General features: G+C 39.1%; 1 protein-coding gene across 2 annotated transcripts in view; it reads left to right on the forward strand.

The window, feature by feature from the left end:
• Nucleotides 1-20246, forward strand: part of Sim (bHLH transcription factor single-minded) — a 58202-nt gene extending 37956 nt beyond the window's left edge. For both annotated transcript variants that reach the window (XM_076795979.1, XM_076795980.1), the window contains exons 3-9: nt 2302-2387; nt 3295-3384; nt 4707-4928; nt 11709-11899; nt 13466-13572; nt 17980-18465; nt 19000-20246. In XM_076795979.1, the coding sequence (XP_076652094.1) occupies nt 2302-2387; nt 3295-3384; nt 4707-4928; nt 11709-11899; nt 13466-13572; nt 17980-18465; nt 19000-19820 (2003 nt within the window). In that variant the 3' untranslated portion in view covers nt 19821-20246. The remainder of the gene's footprint in view (nt 1-2301; nt 2388-3294; nt 3385-4706; nt 4929-11708; nt 11900-13465; nt 13573-17979; nt 18466-18999) is intronic.
• The last annotated feature ends 2138 nt before the right edge of the window (nt 20247-22384 follow it).

The following is a 22384-nucleotide window of genomic DNA, read 5'->3' on the forward strand; positions in this document are numbered from 1 at the left end:
CGAAAAAGGACTCGACGCCTTCCCCACGACTCTTTTTCTCGAGACCGTTTTGAATTGCAAAATTAGCAAAGAAATAGGTAAATAGCCGTGAAATTCGTAGTACTCGAGGAATTAAATAGTTTATTTAACACTAGGTTTACGGAGCACTAAAAATTACTATTTTACATCTATAAAAGTAACGTGAATGTATCTATCAAAATTTATAGCCATATTTTTAATAATATATACTCAAAGAAATCAATTTGTTAAATAATTCCTCATGGATGCATCTTTACAATCTCAATATTTGCAAATTAAAAATACTAGAATCCGTCATTTTGACGGGTCCCGTAAATCTAGTGTTAATAATTGTTAGTTCCTATTTTATTGTCGCAAAGAAGTTTCTTTCGAGCAAGATTTTAAACTTTTCAACTTTCGTACATCTAATACAACAAAATGCAAATATTTATTTAAGTTTAAGTTTATTCGTATAAATTGATTTGTATTCAGCAGATTGAAGTATCAATTTTTGTCCATGTCGAGGGCACATTTCATTTGAAATAAGATACCAAATAATCATCTAAAACATTGAATTATTTTAAATACTTTATTATTTGTATGTTACAAACAACATAGAACATTTATTTTCATTAAATCGAACAATATTTTATTTCAATTACATTGTTCGAATAAAATAATCAATAATTTCGCCTCGAAAAAAGGGGTTATCGAAGCAACGAAATGAATGATTAAATTCAGATATGCTAATTTTTGTAGTTTAATGAATAAAGTTCAGCTGCATTCACTTTTAAGCATAATTATGAGATAATTGTGGGAAAATTATGTGGCTGTTGAAATAAATTGACGTATGATCATTTCAAATGCGATATAGCCCCAAATAGGATTATACGTTATCTGAACGATGATTTTTGAAATAATTTATTTCGATAATGCCCAAGCCTGTTACGTAACAACCGATTTCATCGAATCAATTAGTAGCCTGAGCGTCGATAAGCGATAGTATCCGATGAAATTGATAGAACAGCCGTTCGGTATCGAGGTGTACCGAATGATCAAGCCATTTTCCGCGAAATTTCACGCGACTGCAGAAAACGCGCCCCGTTGCAGCTGCTGTGCACCGTAGATGTATTGTAATTAATGCGCGAACACGGAATACTTGGCTACAGGCTTAGTTACACATGGAGTATGAAACGCCGTTAGAAACATGTATATTGGATCATCGGGATAAGGAGGCAACGCGAATTACAATGTGTGCCATGCCCTCAAACAAGACAACTCACTTTTATGCATTCGGTCCGATAAAACATCGACTTTAAAAAGATTAACCATTTACAATATCATCTAACGTAGACTGCGGAAGTTTATGCAATTTGCAATTTTTCTAGACGAATTTTATGAAGTACGAACTAAATAAAACATTATTTTCAGTGATAGTAGCCTTTGTAGATCTGAAATATATCAAAATTGTACTAGATTCTGTCGAATGATATTTTAGAATTTTTTAAAAAATTTCAGAAGCCATAAATGTATAAAGATCAGCAGTCTACAGATAACTTTCACATTGCACATTGATTTGTCATAATTCAGTGCCTGTACTATTTTATTGTTGTACCATTTCTTCGTAAACAACGAATTTATTTATTGCAATTTCTAATTCTACCAACTAATTCACGTTATACCTATACTGTTTGTTCAAACATATAATTATACAGCGTGTTCCAAAAATATTGGATTCTTGAGATCATTTCAAGTCACTTTTTCCTTTTCGAAAATGTTCTCCGCAGCTCCGTTGAGGAGTTATTAACGAAAAACGCGGACCAATCAGAGCACGGCTACAGCGGACGGATTTCCATTGGCATTGGCTGAGCCAGAATCCGCCTGCCGTATCCGCGTTCTGATTGGTCTGTGTTTTTCGCTAATAACTCCTTAACGGAGCCGCGGAGAACATTTTCGCGAAGGAAAAAGTTACTTCAAATTGCGTCAGGAATCATCCCTTCCAAGGAAATACAACATTTTTGTGACACCCTGTATAACAATAATTGCAATATCTCTCGGCTTTTCTCGGGCTGACAAAGCTACAAATACAGTTGAGTTGTGCGTGCAGTGTTTTAACAAGTCCTGAAATAAAATAGAGAAAACACGTCCGGACTGCAAAAGGGTTGAACGATGCAGGTTCGTGAAAGTGAAAAAGGGATGTGTTCGAAATGGATTTTTACAAATCAAGAATGTTATTGCCGGTTGCACTTTCGAAGATTGGTCTATCGTTTGATCAAGTCTCACCGTCGCGAAATAATGTTTCAGGTCTTGGAGACGAATGGGGCGCCGTTCCACCACCCGTCAACCCCATAGAAACTGCCATCAAGGAACTGGGCACTCATATATTGCAAGTAAGTACTCATCGTTCTCCGTGTCATGTTATAAATCAGTGCAGCGAATCACGTATTCGATTTCCGTTAAAATACTCACCTTATCATAAGTCCTCAAGACACCTGACTAATTAAGATCAACATCGTGGGAATGCTGTGGCAATTTTTTAATCGAATTATAGTTCATTTGTTAATTTATATTTTTAATCATTTTCACTGATTCACTCTAGTGACGATTAATCGATTAATGATTATGATCGCCATGATTAATTTTCATAATTAATAGAAGAAACAAAATGTAAAATAAAAATAACGATTTTTTCTGCAAAATAAAAATTCACTGCATCAATTGCAATACAGAGGGATCGAGTAGAAAAATTTCTAATTTCCGACAACTTAGAAACAACACATCTATATTTGTAAATTGTTTTAATCTTTCTGTTCTCTCAAATTTCTAGTAATCAATTACAAAAGTAGTCGAAAAATAATCGATTGCTGCCCAACTCTGTCCAGCAGTAACGTTTTTGTAAAATCAAAATATAAAATTCTTTATCCTTTAATTTCTAGACTCCATGAAATTTCTTTAAAAAAAATTAATTGAAAAGTCATTCCATTACAGTAAATTCTCGATATATGTCAACAAGACAGATGCGTGTTATGCTTACACTCCTCGGCGTCTGAGACCTCTGACCCCGCGGTAGTGGGGATAATTCCGCGACGTTTATGATCCAGGCCTTAGCGACATATATAGAGAAATCGTTGTATATTCGATAAAAATAAAATTTGATTCACACTGTTTGTTGTAACTCAAACTTTGTGCTGGAAAGAAAAAAAGACTACTGAGAGCTGAAATTAGCCCAGTGATCCGAAACAATATTATGTTCGGTATCGAATTAGATCGGTCCTGATTGTTGGTTTCTTGTTTCAGACGCTGGACGGTTTCATATTCGTTGTGGCGCCCAACGGCAAAATTATGTACATAAGCGAAACGGCCAGCACGCACTTGGGACTGGCGCAGGTCGGAGATATCCCTACATTCATTTAATAAGTAATCAGTAATTTCACGTAAGCGCATCAATCGAGACCTTTTCAGACGAGAAACTGACACGAATAATACGTTCGCCACTTCCGTCTACAGTCTACGCAAACGCGAATCGAATATACAAGAGAATTAAAGCCGTGTGAGCATATCGCACGATCGCTAATCGCCAATCATCATGATTGTGTTTCGTCTGAAAATGGCCTGGTAGTCAATTGACCTAATTTTAAATGTTATCAATCGAAAACGTATTAATAAGTTTCGAGTGTAAACTGAATATTTTGTTTAATACGCGATTCTCACATTCATTCGGAACAGACGGTCATATTTGTTTATTAACAGGCTGCATCTCTATGAGTATTTCCAGTTCTTTTTCGTCTGCGTAATATATTAATGGTGTCAAGTGTGAATAGTGTGGAAAGAAACACAGTTTAAGAATTGTCTAAAAGAAACGTATGAAAATCAAATTATTTATGCAATGGTTGAAGCAATATTTTCTCGAGATGAATGTAACACGTGGTACGGAATCTATCATTTTCACCCCTTGGCCTAATGAGCAATTATTTTTCAAGTAGATTTCTGAGAGTTAGGTATTTATGTAAAAAAGATAAACTGCTTTTTCAGTGACAAATTATAAAAATTTTACTAATTTTAACGGTGTTCTGAACTACAAGTAAAAATTATGCGCGTGGTTTAAAGCAATAATAAATGTATAAATATGCGGAGTTTCCAAAAAGTACGTTAGGGTAAGGGATCTAATTACTGTGGGGGTACCAATATTAATGTGCCTATATTAATTATACTTATTTTTAAAGCATAATGAATATAAAAAAATAGATATATAACGTTAACTGATTTCAATGAAAAGAGTTTAATATCTCTTTTTCAATATTCACTATGCTTTAAAAATAACTATAATTAATATAGACGCAATAATTGGAAAATTAATCGACTATTTATATTATTATCAGTATTCATAGTTACAATATTTCATTAAATATCTGGTTTATACAATTTGACAATAATTTAAAAGAAAAGAGTCATAGGTCCACTGAATGGTATGCTGTTACGTTTCGTCGTTGAGAAACAACAAATTAACGTTCCATTTTATTCGCAAAGTATAAAACTATGATTATTGCATATAATGTGCATGTGGAGATACTATAAGACAATAAGAACACGTGAATAAATCTATGTCAGTGATGCGTAAACAGCAAAGGTAGATTCGTGATTAAGAGAGAAGATTTCATCGGAGAATCTGTTAATTCGGAATTTGCTGACGGAAAATGTTCTGTGTGCAGGTGGAGTTAACGGGGAGCAGTATTTTCGAGTATATTTATCCTGACGACCACAAAGAAATGTCGTCGGTTCTGTCGCTGCCGCAAGGCCCGGTGGGCCTCTCGGGCTTCGCCTTTCCGCCATCGAATTCGCGAGGCGAAATCGAACTGGAGTGTACCTTCACCCTCAGGATGAAGTGCAACCTGGCGAAGAGGAACGCCGGCCTGGTCACCGAAGGATACAAGGTAATGCAAAACAAAACCATCAGCTCTTGTAAGGACAATAATACTAATAGTAATAATAAGGAAAATAATACTTTCATTCGGAATAGGTTTTGAAAGAGAAAATTATAGATTGAACCGAAACTGTCGTTGGTTACAACTAAACTGCGGATTTTTATGGAAAATAAAAATTGTTTGCACTAATTGTAAGACGTAGGAAGCAAATAGGAATTTATTTCGCTTTTTAGTGGGTTCATTAAGCCGTGTTGATATTCTTAAATACTTTTAATACTTCCACTGCTTGAAATTATACTCATTTTTGCTGTACATGTATAAAATTCGCAGTCTAGTTATAACTTTAGCATTAACGCAGGGATTGCCATTTTTGTTTGTATTGAGACAAGACCATCCCCATCATAGCGCACACTGGCCCCTTTCAGTAAACGCCGTTTCGAATCTCTCGAAAATAGAGGTTGGTGGGGGGAGCAGGCGTTCGAGGGGCCCCTACCGTGCCCACCACAGCATATCGTATTTGTTTCACAAATAATGCAAAAATGCGAAATAATTCACGTAGTTGCCTTTGTAACTGTGATTTTAACCAATTCAGATTAGTTATCGTTGAATCTCTGTATAATTAATGGTTCAGTTAATTTATTTTCTGCGCACCTATATAAATAATGCAGACACGCGAAATAATTCACATAGTTGCCTTTTTAACTGTGTGAAAGTTATCGTTGGATCTCTACATACCTGGGCACTTCTGAAATAATATTATTTGAAACACTGTGATTACATTTGAAACAACATTACTTGAAATATTACTTGAAATAACGTGTTATATTATTTTATAACTATTTCAACTAACCGGATGATCAGGTTTGAGTCCAGTTTATGCAAACACCGTTTGTTGCATATTATTTCGAGGATTATTTCTTTCGAGAAACTGGAAATGTCGAAATAATATTTTGAAATTGCTATTATTTCAAATAAATCAATATTATTTCTATTTTCAAATAACAATATTGAAAGTGACGGTGCGAAATAAATGGTTTCAAATAGGGTAAAGGACCCAATTATCGCGTGGATCAAAGAATAGTATCTCCTGGCCGATATATGTCCGTGGCTAGACCCGTCTTTTGGACATATATCGAGTATATACTGTTAACTGATTTTAATAAAAAAAAATGTAATATCTCTTTTTTTTAATATTCATTATGCTTCAAAAATACGTATAATTAATATAGGCACAGTAATTGGGTCCCTTATCCTAATTATTTCTTATTTTCATTTCAAATAAAGTTTACCCAGGTCTGAATTTCTGTATGAATAATTAATTCCGAGGTGCATACCTACATGAGTGCGTTTTAATACTTCCTTTATGGGTAGGTCGACGGTATAAAGATGAGATTTTCAAAAGAAATTACGTCTTCAATAATCTGAAAGGGATGAAGATACCCGAGCGATGATGGGTTTATTGGCTTTCGAAAATTTCGCAATATTCGCGGCAAACAAACCGGTTAAAGCCAGGCCACGAGGACCGGAAGAAGAGCCAATCGACGATTAGCATAAGGCTTAGCCTGCTTGCACAGGAAATCGTAAAACGAATAAATATTCAAATGCTAAATAAAAGATAAGAAGCAGCGAGCTAAGTAGGGACTGCATTGTCCTGGTCACGCGCGAGTCGAATAGTAAACGGCCACCAGGTAGATGAGCACTGCTCGAAATCACTCGATTGCACCCTGTTCTCTGCAATAAAAACATCAGCTGCGAATGTGTTTCATATCCGGCAAAAAAAATCAAGATTTACCTTCCACCAGTTCCCCGAACAACCTTGAGGAAAATTTGTTGTCCGTCCATTTTGTTTGTGCAAAATTTCAATTTTCCTATGTTTCTCTTCGTTCGAAGTTTAAAATAATTCTTTCAGCTAATTGCCACCCGTCGATCTTGTACCATTAATTTAATTTATCTGTATAAAAGTTTGAATCGCTTTGATTGGATTTTTCTTCTGACGGGGGTTGCTTCTTTTGTGGACGCAACTTACCGACACGTTCAAATAACATTGAATTTTGTATTTGAAAGCAACATTTAATTTAGGACTGGATTTTATGAAACTTAATTATTAAATGCAGTAGAATAGGTACAATTAATCTGAAAAAAATCAATATCCACTCTTCCGTTACTTAAACCGTTAATTAACCCCTTACACTCGAAGCTATTTCAACTCCAAAACGAAACATTTCTTCCTACCTAGAATATTTCCTCTGTATGTATATTTTTTTCATGTTATACAGACGAAAATGGTGGAATTTACTCGTAGAATACTGAAATGTTTAGTAATTTATTAAATACAAACGAATTTAATAATGTAAAAAATATTTTGAGTAATGATATAGCAATTTTTAGTGACGCCTTATAGTCGCCATTCGAGTGCTAAGGGTTAAACTTAATGTAGAAAAAATCATAGTACCTAAACATCCAGCTTACGTCATTATTAGACTACTGATTTTGATGCAAAATAAAAATTGTTTGCATCATTTGCAAGGAAGAAAAATCCAGTAGAAACGCCTTGCTTCTTTTAATAATGTTGGGAGATTCAAACTGATACATTAATGTTCTTGAATATTTGTAATCTACGTATCTCCTGTTTTAAATTGCACTCATTTTTGTCACCCTTAAATGCATAAAACCCCTAATCATTAAACATCGCGTATATTCGATCGGATCTCCAAAATTACGAATGCATAACACGTATCCATGATTAATTATTGGACGACGTAGCAAAAATTGATTTTACCCCAAGCCTGCAAATCCCTGTACATACAGATCATCGCCATTCAGGACGAATTCTTTCAACGATCCGCTTAAGTTGATCACATGGCCGGCTCCGTCGACACTTGCTAATCTGAATTTACGATCATTAATATCGCAGATTTACGAAAATCGGGAAACTCACCCCGACATTGCTACGAATTCGACCCCCTACACTTCTCGCCAAATGTTCGACATATGCTCGAGCAATAACGATCGCCCGATCAGTTCTGCTTGACCCCGGAAAGGGTGGTACGTACTTACCAGCAGACAGTGGTCGAAATCGGAAAATTTAGTGACTCAGTGTTCTCATATTCGGAAGCAATTAACATGATTTAATCAAGATTAATGCTGTAATAAACATTGAAACTTACATATTTTAAGGATAGCATCCGCGAAAAAAATTATTATTTAATATTTAATTTTTTTGCAGTTTGTTTCGGTCTTAAAATATCGGGCGTACTTTTCTGATTAGAATAACATTTTGAGTGAAGCTTTACTGTTCATAATTTAATAGAATAGTAATGTTTCATGAATCAAGTAAAAGTGTTGAAAATTCTTTAAGACTCATTTCCTCCCTTGGACCACTGTTCCATTTATTTATTGTTTAAGGCTTTGCTCGCAATTTTAGAACTTAACATAGGAAGCATTAGAAAATAGGCACATAAACTTGAAAAAATACCTGAAAATTTTTAAGTCGAATAACCAACGAAGATTTATTTCACAGACTTCTTTTAACATCCATAGGGTAAGGGATCCAGTTACTGTGGGGGTACCAATTACCGTGCCTATATTAATTATACTTATTTTTAAAGCATAATGAATATTAAAAAAAGAAATATTAAATTTTTTTCATTAAAATCAGTTAATATATACGCGTTATATATCTCCTTTTTAAAGTTCATTATGCTTTAACACTAGGTTTACGGAGCACTAAAAGTTACTATTTTGCATTACTTTACAAAAACAACAAGAACGTGCTACCCACATTTTTAGCGATATTTAAAAAATAATATATACCTAAAGAAATAAATTTACTAAATAATTTCTCATTTTAAACATAATATATACCTAAAGAAATAAATTTACTAAATAATTTCTCATTTTAAACATAATATATACCTAAAGAAATAAATTTGCTAAATAATTTCTCTTGTATGTTTATCCTTAGCATCTTAATAATTATAAATTAAAAATGTTTGAACCCGTCATTTTGACGAGTCCCGTAAACCTAGTGTTAAAAATAAGTATAATTAATACATAGTATAATCATATGTATAATTACTTAACATGTACAATTAATACATAATGTATAGGCACAGTAATTGGTACGCCCATAGTAATTGGGTCCTTTACCCTACATTTAAAAAATAAGAATAAAATCTTATAAGAAAGACGGCAAAAAATTAGATGCAGACGTGGAAAAATTAAATAAAAATAATGGAACACGGAACAATAAAACTTTTGTTTGTTATTGTTTTTATTATTAAAATATACTTTTTTTCTTTCGATCTACTTATAAGTTAACGTTATTACGTTGTAGAAACCAAGTTTCGTGCGAATATCAAACGTGGTTCGAAAGTTATGCGAGAATGTCACGAAATATTCTGATTCCGACGTTGGTCGGCAGGGTTGACGGGAACGGAAGGGACCTGCGACACTTTGCACTTGCCAAGCAAAAGGAGAGACAGCCCTCGAGAAAGAAAATGTTTGGCAAATAGCTCGTTCAAGCCCACAGTGCTATGATGACCGTGGCTCTCGACAAAATCGCACACAGAAGACCCCAATAGGCGTTCAGCGAAGTCATGAATGCAACCCCTGTAAGCTGTTAGGCGAGCCCCGAGGGGGGGTTCGGGGGACCGAGACAGCTTTTTGTATGACACTTAGGACGCACAAAGACAGAGCTGTAGTTGGCTCGTCTTTGTCAAAGTGATAGCACGCGTTTCGCGGATTTCTACATGTCGCACAGTGGACCGGATCGGTGATTGCGCGAACGTTTTCGGGGACGATCCGACAAACTATAATTCCCCTGAATGTAGAATACATCTTGAACCGTATCAATTTTCCATCGCACGCTGCACTGTCAAACTCTACACCGCTAGTAATAATGGCAGCTGTAGAGTCATCACTGGACTCCGGATTTTATGAATCTATGACAAAAATGAGTAGATTCAATTTAAAACGGTTAAGAGCAATAAAAATATGATTAGAAATAAACGTAGAAGACACGTGACATATATACAAGAGACATATCGACAAACGTGTACTATGTATTGTATGTATGAAAAATAAGATAAAATCCCTAGACTTATATCAAGCCCACGGGACAAATGTGGGTTAAACTTCGCCTGGGCAACCCAGAAATTTTTATCTTTTTAATATATAATCCCGTACATTTTGGCGAGAAAATGCCAAAAATCGAAGTTTTGAGGCGAGGAATTCACAATGTACTACGTAGTTAATACGAGTAAAATGCAAAATACTTAAACTTACTTTTGTTGGCGCATTATGTGAAAACAGACGAATAAACAAAAGACGTTTGATGTCGTACAGTGTGGCAAGGATGCCCCAAATTAGATGAGCGTTATCAACACTTGAAGAATCATCTAGTTGTAAAATTATTAATACTCAAATGTAGAAGTTCTAATTTCCAACTTTCTTTTGACCGTCACTATAGTTTCGCCCACTAAAATCAGGAAGTTCGTTAATGGAAAAACTTCTTGTCGACATTTTTACAGTACTCTAGTCCAGTAACATTTTTCGTCAGTTCAGTTTCGCGGGAAACGGAATAGGCCCGAGACGAAGGTTTCTCAGTCATGCTCCGGAAGCGCGGCGACTCTCTTGAGCCCGTTTCCAGAGCGAAATCGAGCGTAGGCAGCGGCCGCCCTTGCCTCAAATTATTTTCCTTTTCACGAGTTTCGCGGCACCCTCGTGTTCCCGTACTCGCACGTTGCACGGGAATTGCATACGGTAGGAGAGGGATATGCAACGCGGGCATACGAATAAGCCTATTTGCTTCACAAATTCGCGGCGCCACTCGAGACGCAACGCGAGAGACCCGTCGCTGAACGAGGCTTTTTTTCGTTTCATCGGCCATTTAATTAAGCAGGAATTGTTAATTTGCCCTCCGGGGAGCGGATCCGTTCCACGCGAAAATCCGCACTTCAGCCGACGCTCGGCGTACCCGACCCTCGAGTGTTGCACTTGTGTTTTATCAGGATTCGCGGATAATGTTCAGAATAATCGCGTGCGCGTATGTAGATAACTAACGATAAGTTGCCGTGTCGAGTGTACCCGCCCTTCAATTGCGATGCTTCGTTTGTACCGCCACGCTCTCCCTACCATCTTGAATCACCTTTTAACCGTTTCGCGTCCATTAAATAATTCTGCACTCGCCAATTGGCGGGCTGAGAACCGTAGTGGTGCAGGTCCGAATTCTGAAGGTTTCAGTTAATATTGTTTATAATAATATTTCGAAGGCATCGTTTAGTCGCGGACAGCGTTAATTGATGCAGAACTTCCTTTCTTTACCGACAGATCGCAGCATATTCTTTTGTCAGTAAACCAATAGGACGTAGCATTTGGGATCACAGTGGCGTTGCATGTCCACCTTACGCTCTTTTATCTAAAAAATGGGATATGCTATATCTATTGAAGTATATCCCACCTGTTTACCCCCCCCCCTTTGCCTCCATTAAAAGTGCCGAAGATGTACGAGATCGTGGTCCTCTTTCTAATGACGAAACGAAAGGATGTAATGAATAAATCTGCTTTCATTAATTAAATATACAATATACATTTTTTAACAAGATATTAATAAAAAAAATTGTATATCTTAAGAATATTAGATCGTTACCCATACCAATCAAAATGTTCGAAAATATATCGATATAAATCAATTTTAATTAATTTTCACGTACAGACATTCTTCATAGTTTTCCGAGTCTATAGATTGTGTTTTTGGATTCAGCTAAATGTGTTTCTCCTTTGTTACAGGTGATACATTGCTCGGGCTATCTGAAATGCAAGATAGAAGGACCGGACACGGAGAAACGGATCCAGAACATTGTGCTGGTGGCGGTGGGCCAATCCTTACCAACGCATTCGGTAACGGAAGTGAAATTGTACCATAACATGTTCATGTTTCGAGCATCGTTGGACTTGAAGCTGATATTCGTTGACGACAAGTAAGAAGTTCACTGAATACGCTTGAAATGAGAAACAAGTTAACGAGGGTATCCTGGTTTGGGGAACCAATCTCTCGGTCGATTTCAAATGTTGCGACATTGACGCTTTGACTCAATATTTTTGCTGTTCCAAACCATTGATAAAAACCTGAAATGTTCCTGCATGTCAAATACTAATAAGCCGAGAGGTTTCGTTGTTTCGAAGATGCTCGTTGACTTGTCTCGAGCCTTGAAACTTTCTGTAGAAACTAGTGGTAATACATATTTGCGTGATGATTTTGGATACAATGAGTGAGCATACACAGGCTGTCCCAAAAATGTATTTCCCTCAAAGGGGTAATTCCTCAGGTCATTTGAAGAAACTTTTTCCTTTGCGAAAATGTTCTCCGCGGCTTTGTTTAGGAGTTATTAACGAAAACCATGGACCAATCAGAAAGCGGCTACAGCGGACGGATTCCGGCTCGGCCAATGCCAACGCCCGCGTGACGAAGTCCGTCTGTTCTTGCCGCGCCCTGATTGGTCCGTGTTTTTCGTTAATAACTCGTTAACGAAGCCTCGGAGAACATTTTCGCAAAGGAAAAAATTGCTTCAAATCACCTCAGGAATCACTTCTCTCAAAGAAGTGCAACGTTTTTGGGACAGCCTGTATACACAACTTATAAACGTACAGACTCTTTCAACTCAAAAGACAATATAATATAATAAACATTATCGGCGAAATTAGTGTCGGTGAATCGTAAAAAATTGAGATCGAGGGCCTATCTAAACATTATTAGAAAATTATTTGCACAGTTCTACAATGACTCCGTAACGGCCATGTAAGACAGATACGAAACAAATGTGAAATAGATTGCGGTGAAAAATCGGTGCGAATTTATCGGACGACTTAACGGTTACACTTACTCCTGCGAGTAATTGTCTATCTCGCGCAGACTTTGATGAATCGTTGATTTGGATAAAGAAGGAGAGAAAAGAGAATTAGACAGAGAGAGAGAGAGAGAGAGAGAGAGAGAGAGAGAGAGAAAGTCGACATCGATGGAAACGGTGAAACGGGCTAGATTATTTCTGCCGGTGTAATTACGACGCGGTGTTGAATTGCGTCGTCGATATTTCGTCGCCGGAGGGAGAAGGGTCCCGGGTCGCCGACCATTAAAATCAGTTTCGTGTTACCGCGGACCCGTGGACGTTCTTTCCTCCGCCTCCTCCTCCGCTCCTATTTTTTCCTTTCTTTCTTTTTTTTTTTTTTTCTCCATCCCCGCGTCAAATAAATATCCACCACGGACAGGGTTATATCATGTATACGCTCGTCGTTGCGTGTACACGCTTGGGAAATGAACACATGGCGTATAAATACGAGGGCCGCGCGACGGAACGCGGGATGAAATTTTATACGCGCGGCCCGGGAAAATCGATTTCATCGATGACGGTTGTGTAAACTCCGAATTGCACGGAGCTCCTGTAAATACGGGTAAAACTGAGCAAGAGACTCAGTTCCCGTCACTACCTCCGCTGGAAAATATTGTAGCTGACCGGTATTTTTTTTGTTTCCCCCGCGAATTGTTACAGGCTACCGCGGCTTACCGGATACAACCCGTCGGATCTGATCGAGAAGAACCTGTACCAGTATGTGCACGCGTGCGACGCATGGGGAATGAAGTACAATCATGAAGTATGTAAGTACTGGTTCACGAGTGATTTCCAACAAGCTCATTTTGATCATTCCAATTGACTTTTTTTCTTGCGCAACTGCTGCGGTGATAATTGTGCTCTTACAGGAAGTTATTGTTCTTATCGTGTCATTATTATTATAAAAGTTGCAGCAATCGTTCGCGGGATAGCGTGCACGATAATTGCGGCGAAAGTTGCCCGTAGGCAAAAATTTGAAATAATTTTTAATTAGAGTAGTTGTGCTTATAATTCGCGAACCATGGAAAATGGAAAATTTCACAGATTTACCAAATTTAATGAAATCTTTAAAAAGATTATTAATGCACATAACTTTCCTTGTTTATGTACCGCGTATGCTGTATAAACCTTATTTGGTTTAAAGCAATGAATAAATAACAATACAGAACTTTCCGTGGTTCGAGAGTTAACTGCTATTGCACTGATAACGTGCATACTGAAATTACTCTAGTATAGGTGGTTCTTGCTACAGTTTTAATGAAGCTCAAATTAGAGATAAACCGAAAATCATGCTTTTGCGATGACCCATATATTAGGGGGCCGGAAAGTAATGTTGCCATTTTATTTTCAATCTGTGATATACACAGGCTCACGAAACTATTCGAACGCCCTTTAATACAGTATACCTTTTTTTAAACTGGATCAAACGACCTGACTTCCTTGAGAAATTAGAAGAATCGGTCTTCCAAATGATGTGCAAAAAAGATTTTGAAAAAATTGCAATTGGTAGGAGTTACATGAGAAAATAAAAATGGCACTTCTTACACCTTTTCATTCGATGCGTGCCGTTTGTATCTGCGTCAACCGATTTCGATGAAATTTTCAGTGTATGTATAGTAATGCATAGATCTACAAAACGCGTATTTTAAATCTTCATTACAGGCTCAAATAAAAAAGTTTTGGAAAGTGTCTTTTTCATTTGCTCTTATAATTCCTAGCAATTGCAATTTTTTCATAATCTTTTTCGCTCGTCATTCGGTAAACCAATTCTTCTAATTGCTCAAAAAAAGTCAGGTCCAATTAAAAAAAAGTTATACTGTTGTAAAGGGCGTTCGAATACTTTCGTGAGCCTGTGTACAAATGCTCTTGTATGGTTGACCATGGTGAATGAAGCTTCTCCGAGAGTTCTTCAATCGTCTTTCGAGGATCAGCTTCTACAGCTACCCGTAAAATGTCATTATCGAGTGCCACAGGCCTAGAACGCTTTATGTTATCATAAAGAATCTATTTTTTATCTACGGCAACGATTCTGCTAAGAAATGGATCTCTACGAAATCTGGATAGCAATGAAGTGCAAATTGATCGACGAATATTCTTGTTGGTCTCAGATAATTGATGCGGTACCCATATTCCTTGCCTATATGCCTTTCCCATTTCGTGTAGGTGCCTTTGTATAGTTGACCATGTGGACCCAAGGCTTCTCGATAATTCTTGTATACTTAATGTTGGATCAGCTTCCACTAGAGATTTTAGGCTGTCATTATCAAATTCAACTGGTCGTGCACTTCGAGGCCTGTCAGAGAGATCATAATCACGAGCAGCAAACCTTCTGAACCAACGTTGACACTTGTTCACCTTCAATACATCTCCATAAACATCGCAAATTTTCTTTGTCGTTACCGTTGCATTAAATCCCGCATGAAAATGACGAATACGATTCTCGAGAGGTACGGACGCCGCCATTTTATTGCACGGTTGTAAAAAAAAAATTATACTTTTTGGAATATTTTGAGCACAGGCTGCTTTACCGAAAACTGTAAAAGAATACGTATTTCCTCTTCAACGATCGGTACAGAATTAAAGGCAAAACAAATTCTTTGCAAATAATTGATTACTTATTGGTACCCCTAATATATCCACGGAATGATCCGAGAAAAGTGGAGGCACCCTTGGCGATGCAATTAGTAGTTCGATAGTGTGACACATCGACGTTAGAACATGTTCCATATCTCGAGGGGTCTGAACGTGGCGTCGTGAAATTTCGCGTTTGAAAAATATGTGAAGGAGAAAGCAGATAGGTAGGTGTCGGCCGGAAATAGGCCCTATTTTCCCCGTGGCGTGGCGTCCGAGAGAGCGGTCTCTCGGAGGCGTCGACGTGGTATCCGAGTGCTCGAAGAAGAGGCTCTCGCAAGGCCAGAAGCAGCTGACGCTGCTTAAACTCGGCGACGCCCTCGCTGGCGAAATATCCTTTGATCTTTCCTTTCTGCCATCCACGGTAGCCGAGTTTTGAGGAGAACCAGCACCGCCAAGTATAACAGCATTTCCCTTTTTCTCCTCCTTTTCCTCCTTTCTCGAGCGTTCATGCGCGCTCGTGCCCGTGCCCATGCCCGTGCCCGTGCCCGTGCCCGTGCTCGTGCTGGCGCGCGCCAACACGTTAACCTCTAAGTATGTGCACACGTAGTACATACAGGGTGTACATTATTGATTGAACAATGCTGCTACGGCCGCTACGGGCATAGAGTAAAAGAGAGACTGTGCACCCATGTATACGTGTGCACGTGTACGAACGTCGGTATGGAGGGGGTGGTTGGAACGAGAGAGGGATGAAAGGGGTGGTAGAAGAGGGCAAGAGAGGAGAGAGAGAGGAGGCTGTTACTGCTATCACTGTTTGAACAGACTCGCAGTTTCACGAGCACAACTCGAAGGGAGCCCTGACATAATGCCACTAATGTCTGCGCCTGCGGATTGTACGATCGACGTTACGCCCAAAAATTTTCTTTCACCCTATCGTTGCTCTCGCTCTGCCTTGCAATCTATGCTGGAATCTAAAGCCAGGTTTAAATTATTTTCCGTTTTAAATATCTGCTTAAGTCTCGCGAGATGGCCGAGCTACCTGTTCCGTGTCATGGTCGATTCGCAGGCAACGAAGTAGCAACTACTTTTCAGCAACCCCTAATACAATCTACATTAATCTTTTTATTTTTCCACTACTTATAATATGTGTGTTATTCATATTAGGCCGTTGCATATGAAATGTCCGATTTTTAATGGTAACGTTGAACAAAAGCAGTTTTTTCCTAAATGAACTTATTGATCAAGGTATGCATCATTGTAATTAGTAGACTGCGGATCTTTATGCAAAATAAAAATTGTTTGCATCGATTTCAAGAAACAGAAACCAAGTAGAATGTTATTTCTTCCTTCAATCATTTTAATAGATGAAAAATAATATATTGACATCTTTAAATTTTCTAAATTTTCGTTCAATTTTGAATTTTATCTACTCAGTTTTGCAACAAATGCATAAAGATCCGCAGTCTAGTAATCAGTGTATTCTGCCAATGAATTACAAAATGCTCAATTATATTACGGTAGAAATTGAATATTTCGGTCATTCACGTTCTTCATGTTCAGGATTGTCCTTAAAAAATGTCCTTAAAATAATTACAACGCACGGAAACCAAATAGCAATTTACTTCTCTCTTTAATAGTTTTAATAAATTGCAAATAATGTATACCGATGTTCTCCAATTTTTTTAGTCTTTTTATTATTCCAAATTGCAGTCAACCATTTTTGTCACAAACGCATAAAATCCACAGTCATCTCTATTTCGTAGTTTCGTCTTGTCATCGACGAATAGTACGTTAATAAGTCACCGCACTTGGTCCAAAAATCATATTCATCAGAGGCATATTCGGCAGAGGTCATTAGCAACGTGGTACAGTTTGGGCTTGATTGTTGATGGTGTCTGTAGGTGGGTTCATTAAGATCATTCGAGACGAAAACATCTTCTAAATGGTTCCTGTGTTTTGGGCAAAGCATCGCAGCCAATGGACCTTACCTACAAATTAAAAATGCAGTAATTAAATAATTGAAAAATCCAGAAACTATCTGAACGCTCAAAGTAAAAATTAGTTGTAATATTTTCAATTCATTGTATAATTTATTCTAGTTTTTTTATAACAAATGTTGCGTTCTATATTTATTTTCTTTTGCTGCTATTATTATGGGACAAATTAAATTCGTCAACTGCTAGTATTATTATGGGACAGAGGGAATATAATAAACCTGTAAACTGTCGCAGCATTTCATCCTAAAAACGCTTCATAAAATTTGCTTCCTAAAATCGGACATATCGTACGCAACAAACCTAATACAGTGAATTCTCGATATATGTCCACAACACGGGTCTTGCCAGCGCCATGTCAAGTCTAAACTCCACGGCGTCCGAGGTCTCTCGAGCTTCGTGGTTCCTCACGGGGTACACCCCGCGGTAGTGGGGATAATTCCGCGACGTTTATCATCCAGGCCTTGGCGACATATATAAAGAAATCACTGTACTATCCGAAACCTTGATTTGTTCGGACAACCGCGATCTGTCGCGACTCGTTCCGCACGATCTACCGATCCCCAATAGTACTCACGCGTCGACGTACGTTTCGAATGTTCGCAGTGTTGAATAAGGGCCAAGTAACAACAAAATACTACAGGTTCCTAACGAAGTCGGGAGGATGGGTGTGGATGCAGTCGTGCTTCACGGTGGTCCACAATTCTAGAAGCTCGAGGCCTCACTGCATCGTGTCGGTGAACAATGTGTTAACGGAGCGGGAGTGCAAAGATCTCGCGTTGAGTTTAGAGCAGATATGCTCTTGCTCGAGCCCCGGTAATCCGCCTAGCGCGGCCTTGGAGACACCGACGCCCTGCGGAGGTGCGAACAATCTCGACAAGCAAAACCTCAGTCCGCCCGCGTTCCCGAACAGGACGAAGGAGTCGCCCGATAATCACTACACGGACGTGACCACTTATTCGAATCCCGAGTACATCGGATCGACCAATCACAGTCACTATTTGTCGTCACCTTACGCGACGCACAGCGTGAACGGCAACGCTCATCAAGATGGGTCCTACTATAACTGCGACCTGTTCTACCAATACGGAGGTAAGACAAGTTCACTTCTTTCTGTCGTTTAGCCCGGAAATAGCTTGCGACATACTTTGCCACTTTAACACTAGAACTACCGAGGAATAAATACGACTGATCCAAACCTCGTACCATTTTTATTCTAACGTGTGCTCCAATAAAGAAGTTCAATCAAAAATTTCTGATGAAAACATTTTTATAATTTCAGTAATTGTGACAGAAAAAATTAGGAACCAGACGTTTTGACTGGTTCGGTAGTTCTAGTATTAAAATTTCAATACGCGAATTCCATGCAATGTTCCACGAACTTAGTATTTCTGAAAATATTCAAACAATTCTGAAACTGTTGCATTAACCCTTGAGAGGCCCTAATAGCTCAACAACTAAGAAATTAGTAATCAATTTCGCAGTGTTCGAAACATAGTGAGAGTATGAAATAATTATTAACTAAAAATAGTTGTGTACGTAGCATCGCGTAGTAGCAAACGCGTTGAAGTAGGCGTTTTATTTTTTTTTGCAACGAAAACACTGAAGTATGACTATTTCTGCTAGACATGCATCAAGATCCCCTCGCATCGGTTCAACAGCAACAAGACACGCAACATCCTCATCTACTGCACCACGCGAATTCCTTAACGAATCTGCAACAGCACAGTCCGCAGAATGCTCAGCAGGACCGTCAACATCCCCCTCACCTTCTGCACCACGCGACGTCCTTGACCAGCCTGCAACAGCAGCAGCAACACAGCCCTCAAAGTAATCAGCAGAAGAGACCATACTCGACCTCGTCGAGTTCTTGCGGCAGCACCGACGCCATAGACAATCACCTGCCGAGTCCTCTGAGCCTTCAATCTCTGCCGGCCCGTTATCATCCTTATCGTCGTCATCATATGCATCATATGCCCGACGCAGCGTCCTCCAACCTGAACGAAGGCGTGATCATGTATCCGAACTGCGGTTTCAACAACGACGACAATTACACCGGTGCGCCCGCTGGCAATCTTCAGCATCACGAGGCGCCGTACCTCCCGCAATCCGACCACCATAGCACGAACAATAATCCCGTGAAGCACTCCCATCATCACCTGGAACCGTCGCCGGCCGGTTACACCAGTGTGATCGTCGACTCGCAGCAAATCCGGGATGGGGCCGGACACAATAACAATCGTCGGAACAATTTGGACAATCGTTTGAGCGTGAACGATTGCGCCGACCTCGGGGTGGAGTCGCAGCAATACGGGGGTGTGATCGACGCTCAAGACGGTGGACAGGTTCACCAGGTGAGTGCTGGTTTGAGGACGTACACGCCAGTGCCACCCGTTGCTTACGTGACTCCATACAATCATCTGTGTAGGGGGATGAGGGTGGAATGAGAGAAAGTGCGTCGATCCGATTTCTAGATATTGACTTCTGCGCGTGTTGACAATTAAGATCGGTTATTCAACCGTCGCTACTTCCCTGCGACAATCGTCGCGGCGGAAATTCGCGTAGGTGAACGATCGACGTGTCAGGCGTGTCAACAAACAATCGCATTGAGAAGCGAACTCGAAATCGGAAATTTCTGCCACGTAACAACATGGATTGTTTGTTGGTACAGCTGATACTCAATGAAACGCATCGCCCAAGGTTTTCTATTTCGATAGAAATGGAAAGTGACTGATCATCTTTGTTGCCCGATCTATCGTCCCTTAGATCTGTTGCGTATACTTTATTCACATATCAAGGTACATCAATTTTTTCGTTCGAAGCACACTAAAGCTTCTAGGAAGCGAGACCAGTGTCGCCAGATCAAGACTCGTTCCCCCCACTCTAATTTCCCCTTCTACCGCGCTTTCCCCCCACGCCGCGGCCCGGTCACGTGACCCGTTCCGTCTCTGTCGTGCATACTCCGATGCTAGCAGAGAGGGGGTCACTTTTTCCCCTCGATCCGTGCTCCCTCCCCTCGTCTGGCGACACTGAAACACGCTACGCTAATTCCTCAAAGATCGGAGGAATGGTGTCGCATAAAAATGTTTCTGCGACTAGGATTCCTGTCTAATTATGGTCGCAAGGGGTCCGCGGTTTCGATTTGTCGACAGATACGGTTTACATATCCTTAAAAATCGTGTAACGCGATTCAGTTTGTTGTTTCTATCCTCGTCCGACTATTTTATTACTGACGATATTTACTAGACGCGTCGCGAGAATTGTTGCTAGTTAACTCGTAAGTGTACTCTCCTTTGATCCTTATGTTTAGTCAAAATTTTTTTAAACATCGATACGTATTATTGCGTTTGTTCGTTTAATAGAGCGAGTACGATTCGCTGTAACGAAGATTCGAGGCTCGAGTTCTCGGACTCGACGAGACGAATTTCCGCTGGAATTCACGCTGGACGTGGATCGGCCGAAATTTTCGTGCTCGCGGCGGACAGGCAGACACGCACGGTTCATTCGCATGATTTAAGACGCGAAAAGTGTTCCGCTGGTACGTGCGGACGTGTTCGTCAGTGAATCTAGTTTACAGGCGTTGTTTCTGTAAATAAAGAGAAGAAGAAAAGAATTGGAAAGTAACGTCGGATTGTTTTCAAGATGGCAGCGTAGCGCGATGTATGTACATAGTCGTTGGCCTGTAAATTACGTAGTTGTCGTAACACCTAAGGACATGTACATATTTGATATTTCTAACATAGGATCCGAAGACTGACCGGTGCTTGTACCAACCGACCAAAGAAACACGCCATTCTTATTGGAACCGAAACAAACAAACAAATAAACAAACGAACGAACGAGAAAGAAAAAAAAATGTTACGAAAAACGTAAGCGCTGTTATATTTTTATTCGCGTTTGTTTGACGCACGCGAGGACCGATAAAAGTACTTACTGTACAGTATACAGGGTGTGCCGAAAATGTATTTCCTTCGAAAGGGTAATTCCTGAGGTGATTTGAAGAAACTTTTTCCTTTGCGAAAATATTCTCCGCGGCTTTGTTAAGGAGTTATTAACGAAAATCACGGACCAATCAGGGCGCGGCTACAGCGGACGGATTTCGGCTCGGCCAATGCCAACGCTCCGCTCAGCGGGACTAGTAGTCCTGATTGGTCCGCGTTTTCGTTGATAACTCCTTAACGAAGCCGCGGAGAAGATTTTTGTAAAAGGAAAAAGTTACTTGGAATGATCTCGGGAATCCCCGATTTCAAGGAAATGCATTTTGAGACACCCTGTATAGTGGCATCCTGGACGTCTCCAGTGCACTTGAATCGTCGAGAAGTATTTTACTATAAATATCTGAGCGAACACCCTCGAAATGTTTCTCGGGCACATATCCGTTCGAGGAAGTTCACCGCTTGTATAAAACGCGTGTATACACCGTAATCTTATTCTTATTATTTATATCGATGTAAATTAAGCGAGACACAATTCGTACAGCGGGGAATTGTCGCCGTTCCACGACAATTCGAATTGTAAGCGTTGTAAATATTGTACAAGTATTGCGCGCGCTGCATACCTATGCGAGAGAATATAGTCATATTTTCCTCTGACAATTCAGCTCATTGCCATTCGTTCATTGAACATCCTCTTTAGACAAGTAAACGTTTGTTCCCGAACGTAAGTTGTTGATTGGAATTACAATTGCAAGAGACATGTTTGCAATAAACCAGTTTAATAAATCTCGATTTAATTAACCTCGACTCGATTAAGTCAACCCCTTTGAATTTTTTAAGCGAGCACAAAAATATTTTATCTCTACGGAAATTCTGTTCGCATTCATTTGTTCACAACTATTTCAAATGACGTTATCTGAAAAATCGAGCTGATCAACTTCGCCTCATATCTCAACTTATAATATTCCATCGTGATATATTAAATTCAGAATTTCGATGTTCATTAAGGTGACATTAAAGGAGCCATTTTCTGATAAATCCTGATTCCTTTTTTCATTAAATTTTATTCCGCGAGG

The sequence above is a fragment of the Halictus rubicundus genome, chromosome 11, assembly GCF_050948215.1.
Source record: "Halictus rubicundus isolate RS-2024b chromosome 11, iyHalRubi1_principal, whole genome shotgun sequence".
NCBI classification, from domain to species: Eukaryota; Metazoa; Arthropoda; class Insecta; order Hymenoptera; family Halictidae; genus Halictus; species Halictus rubicundus.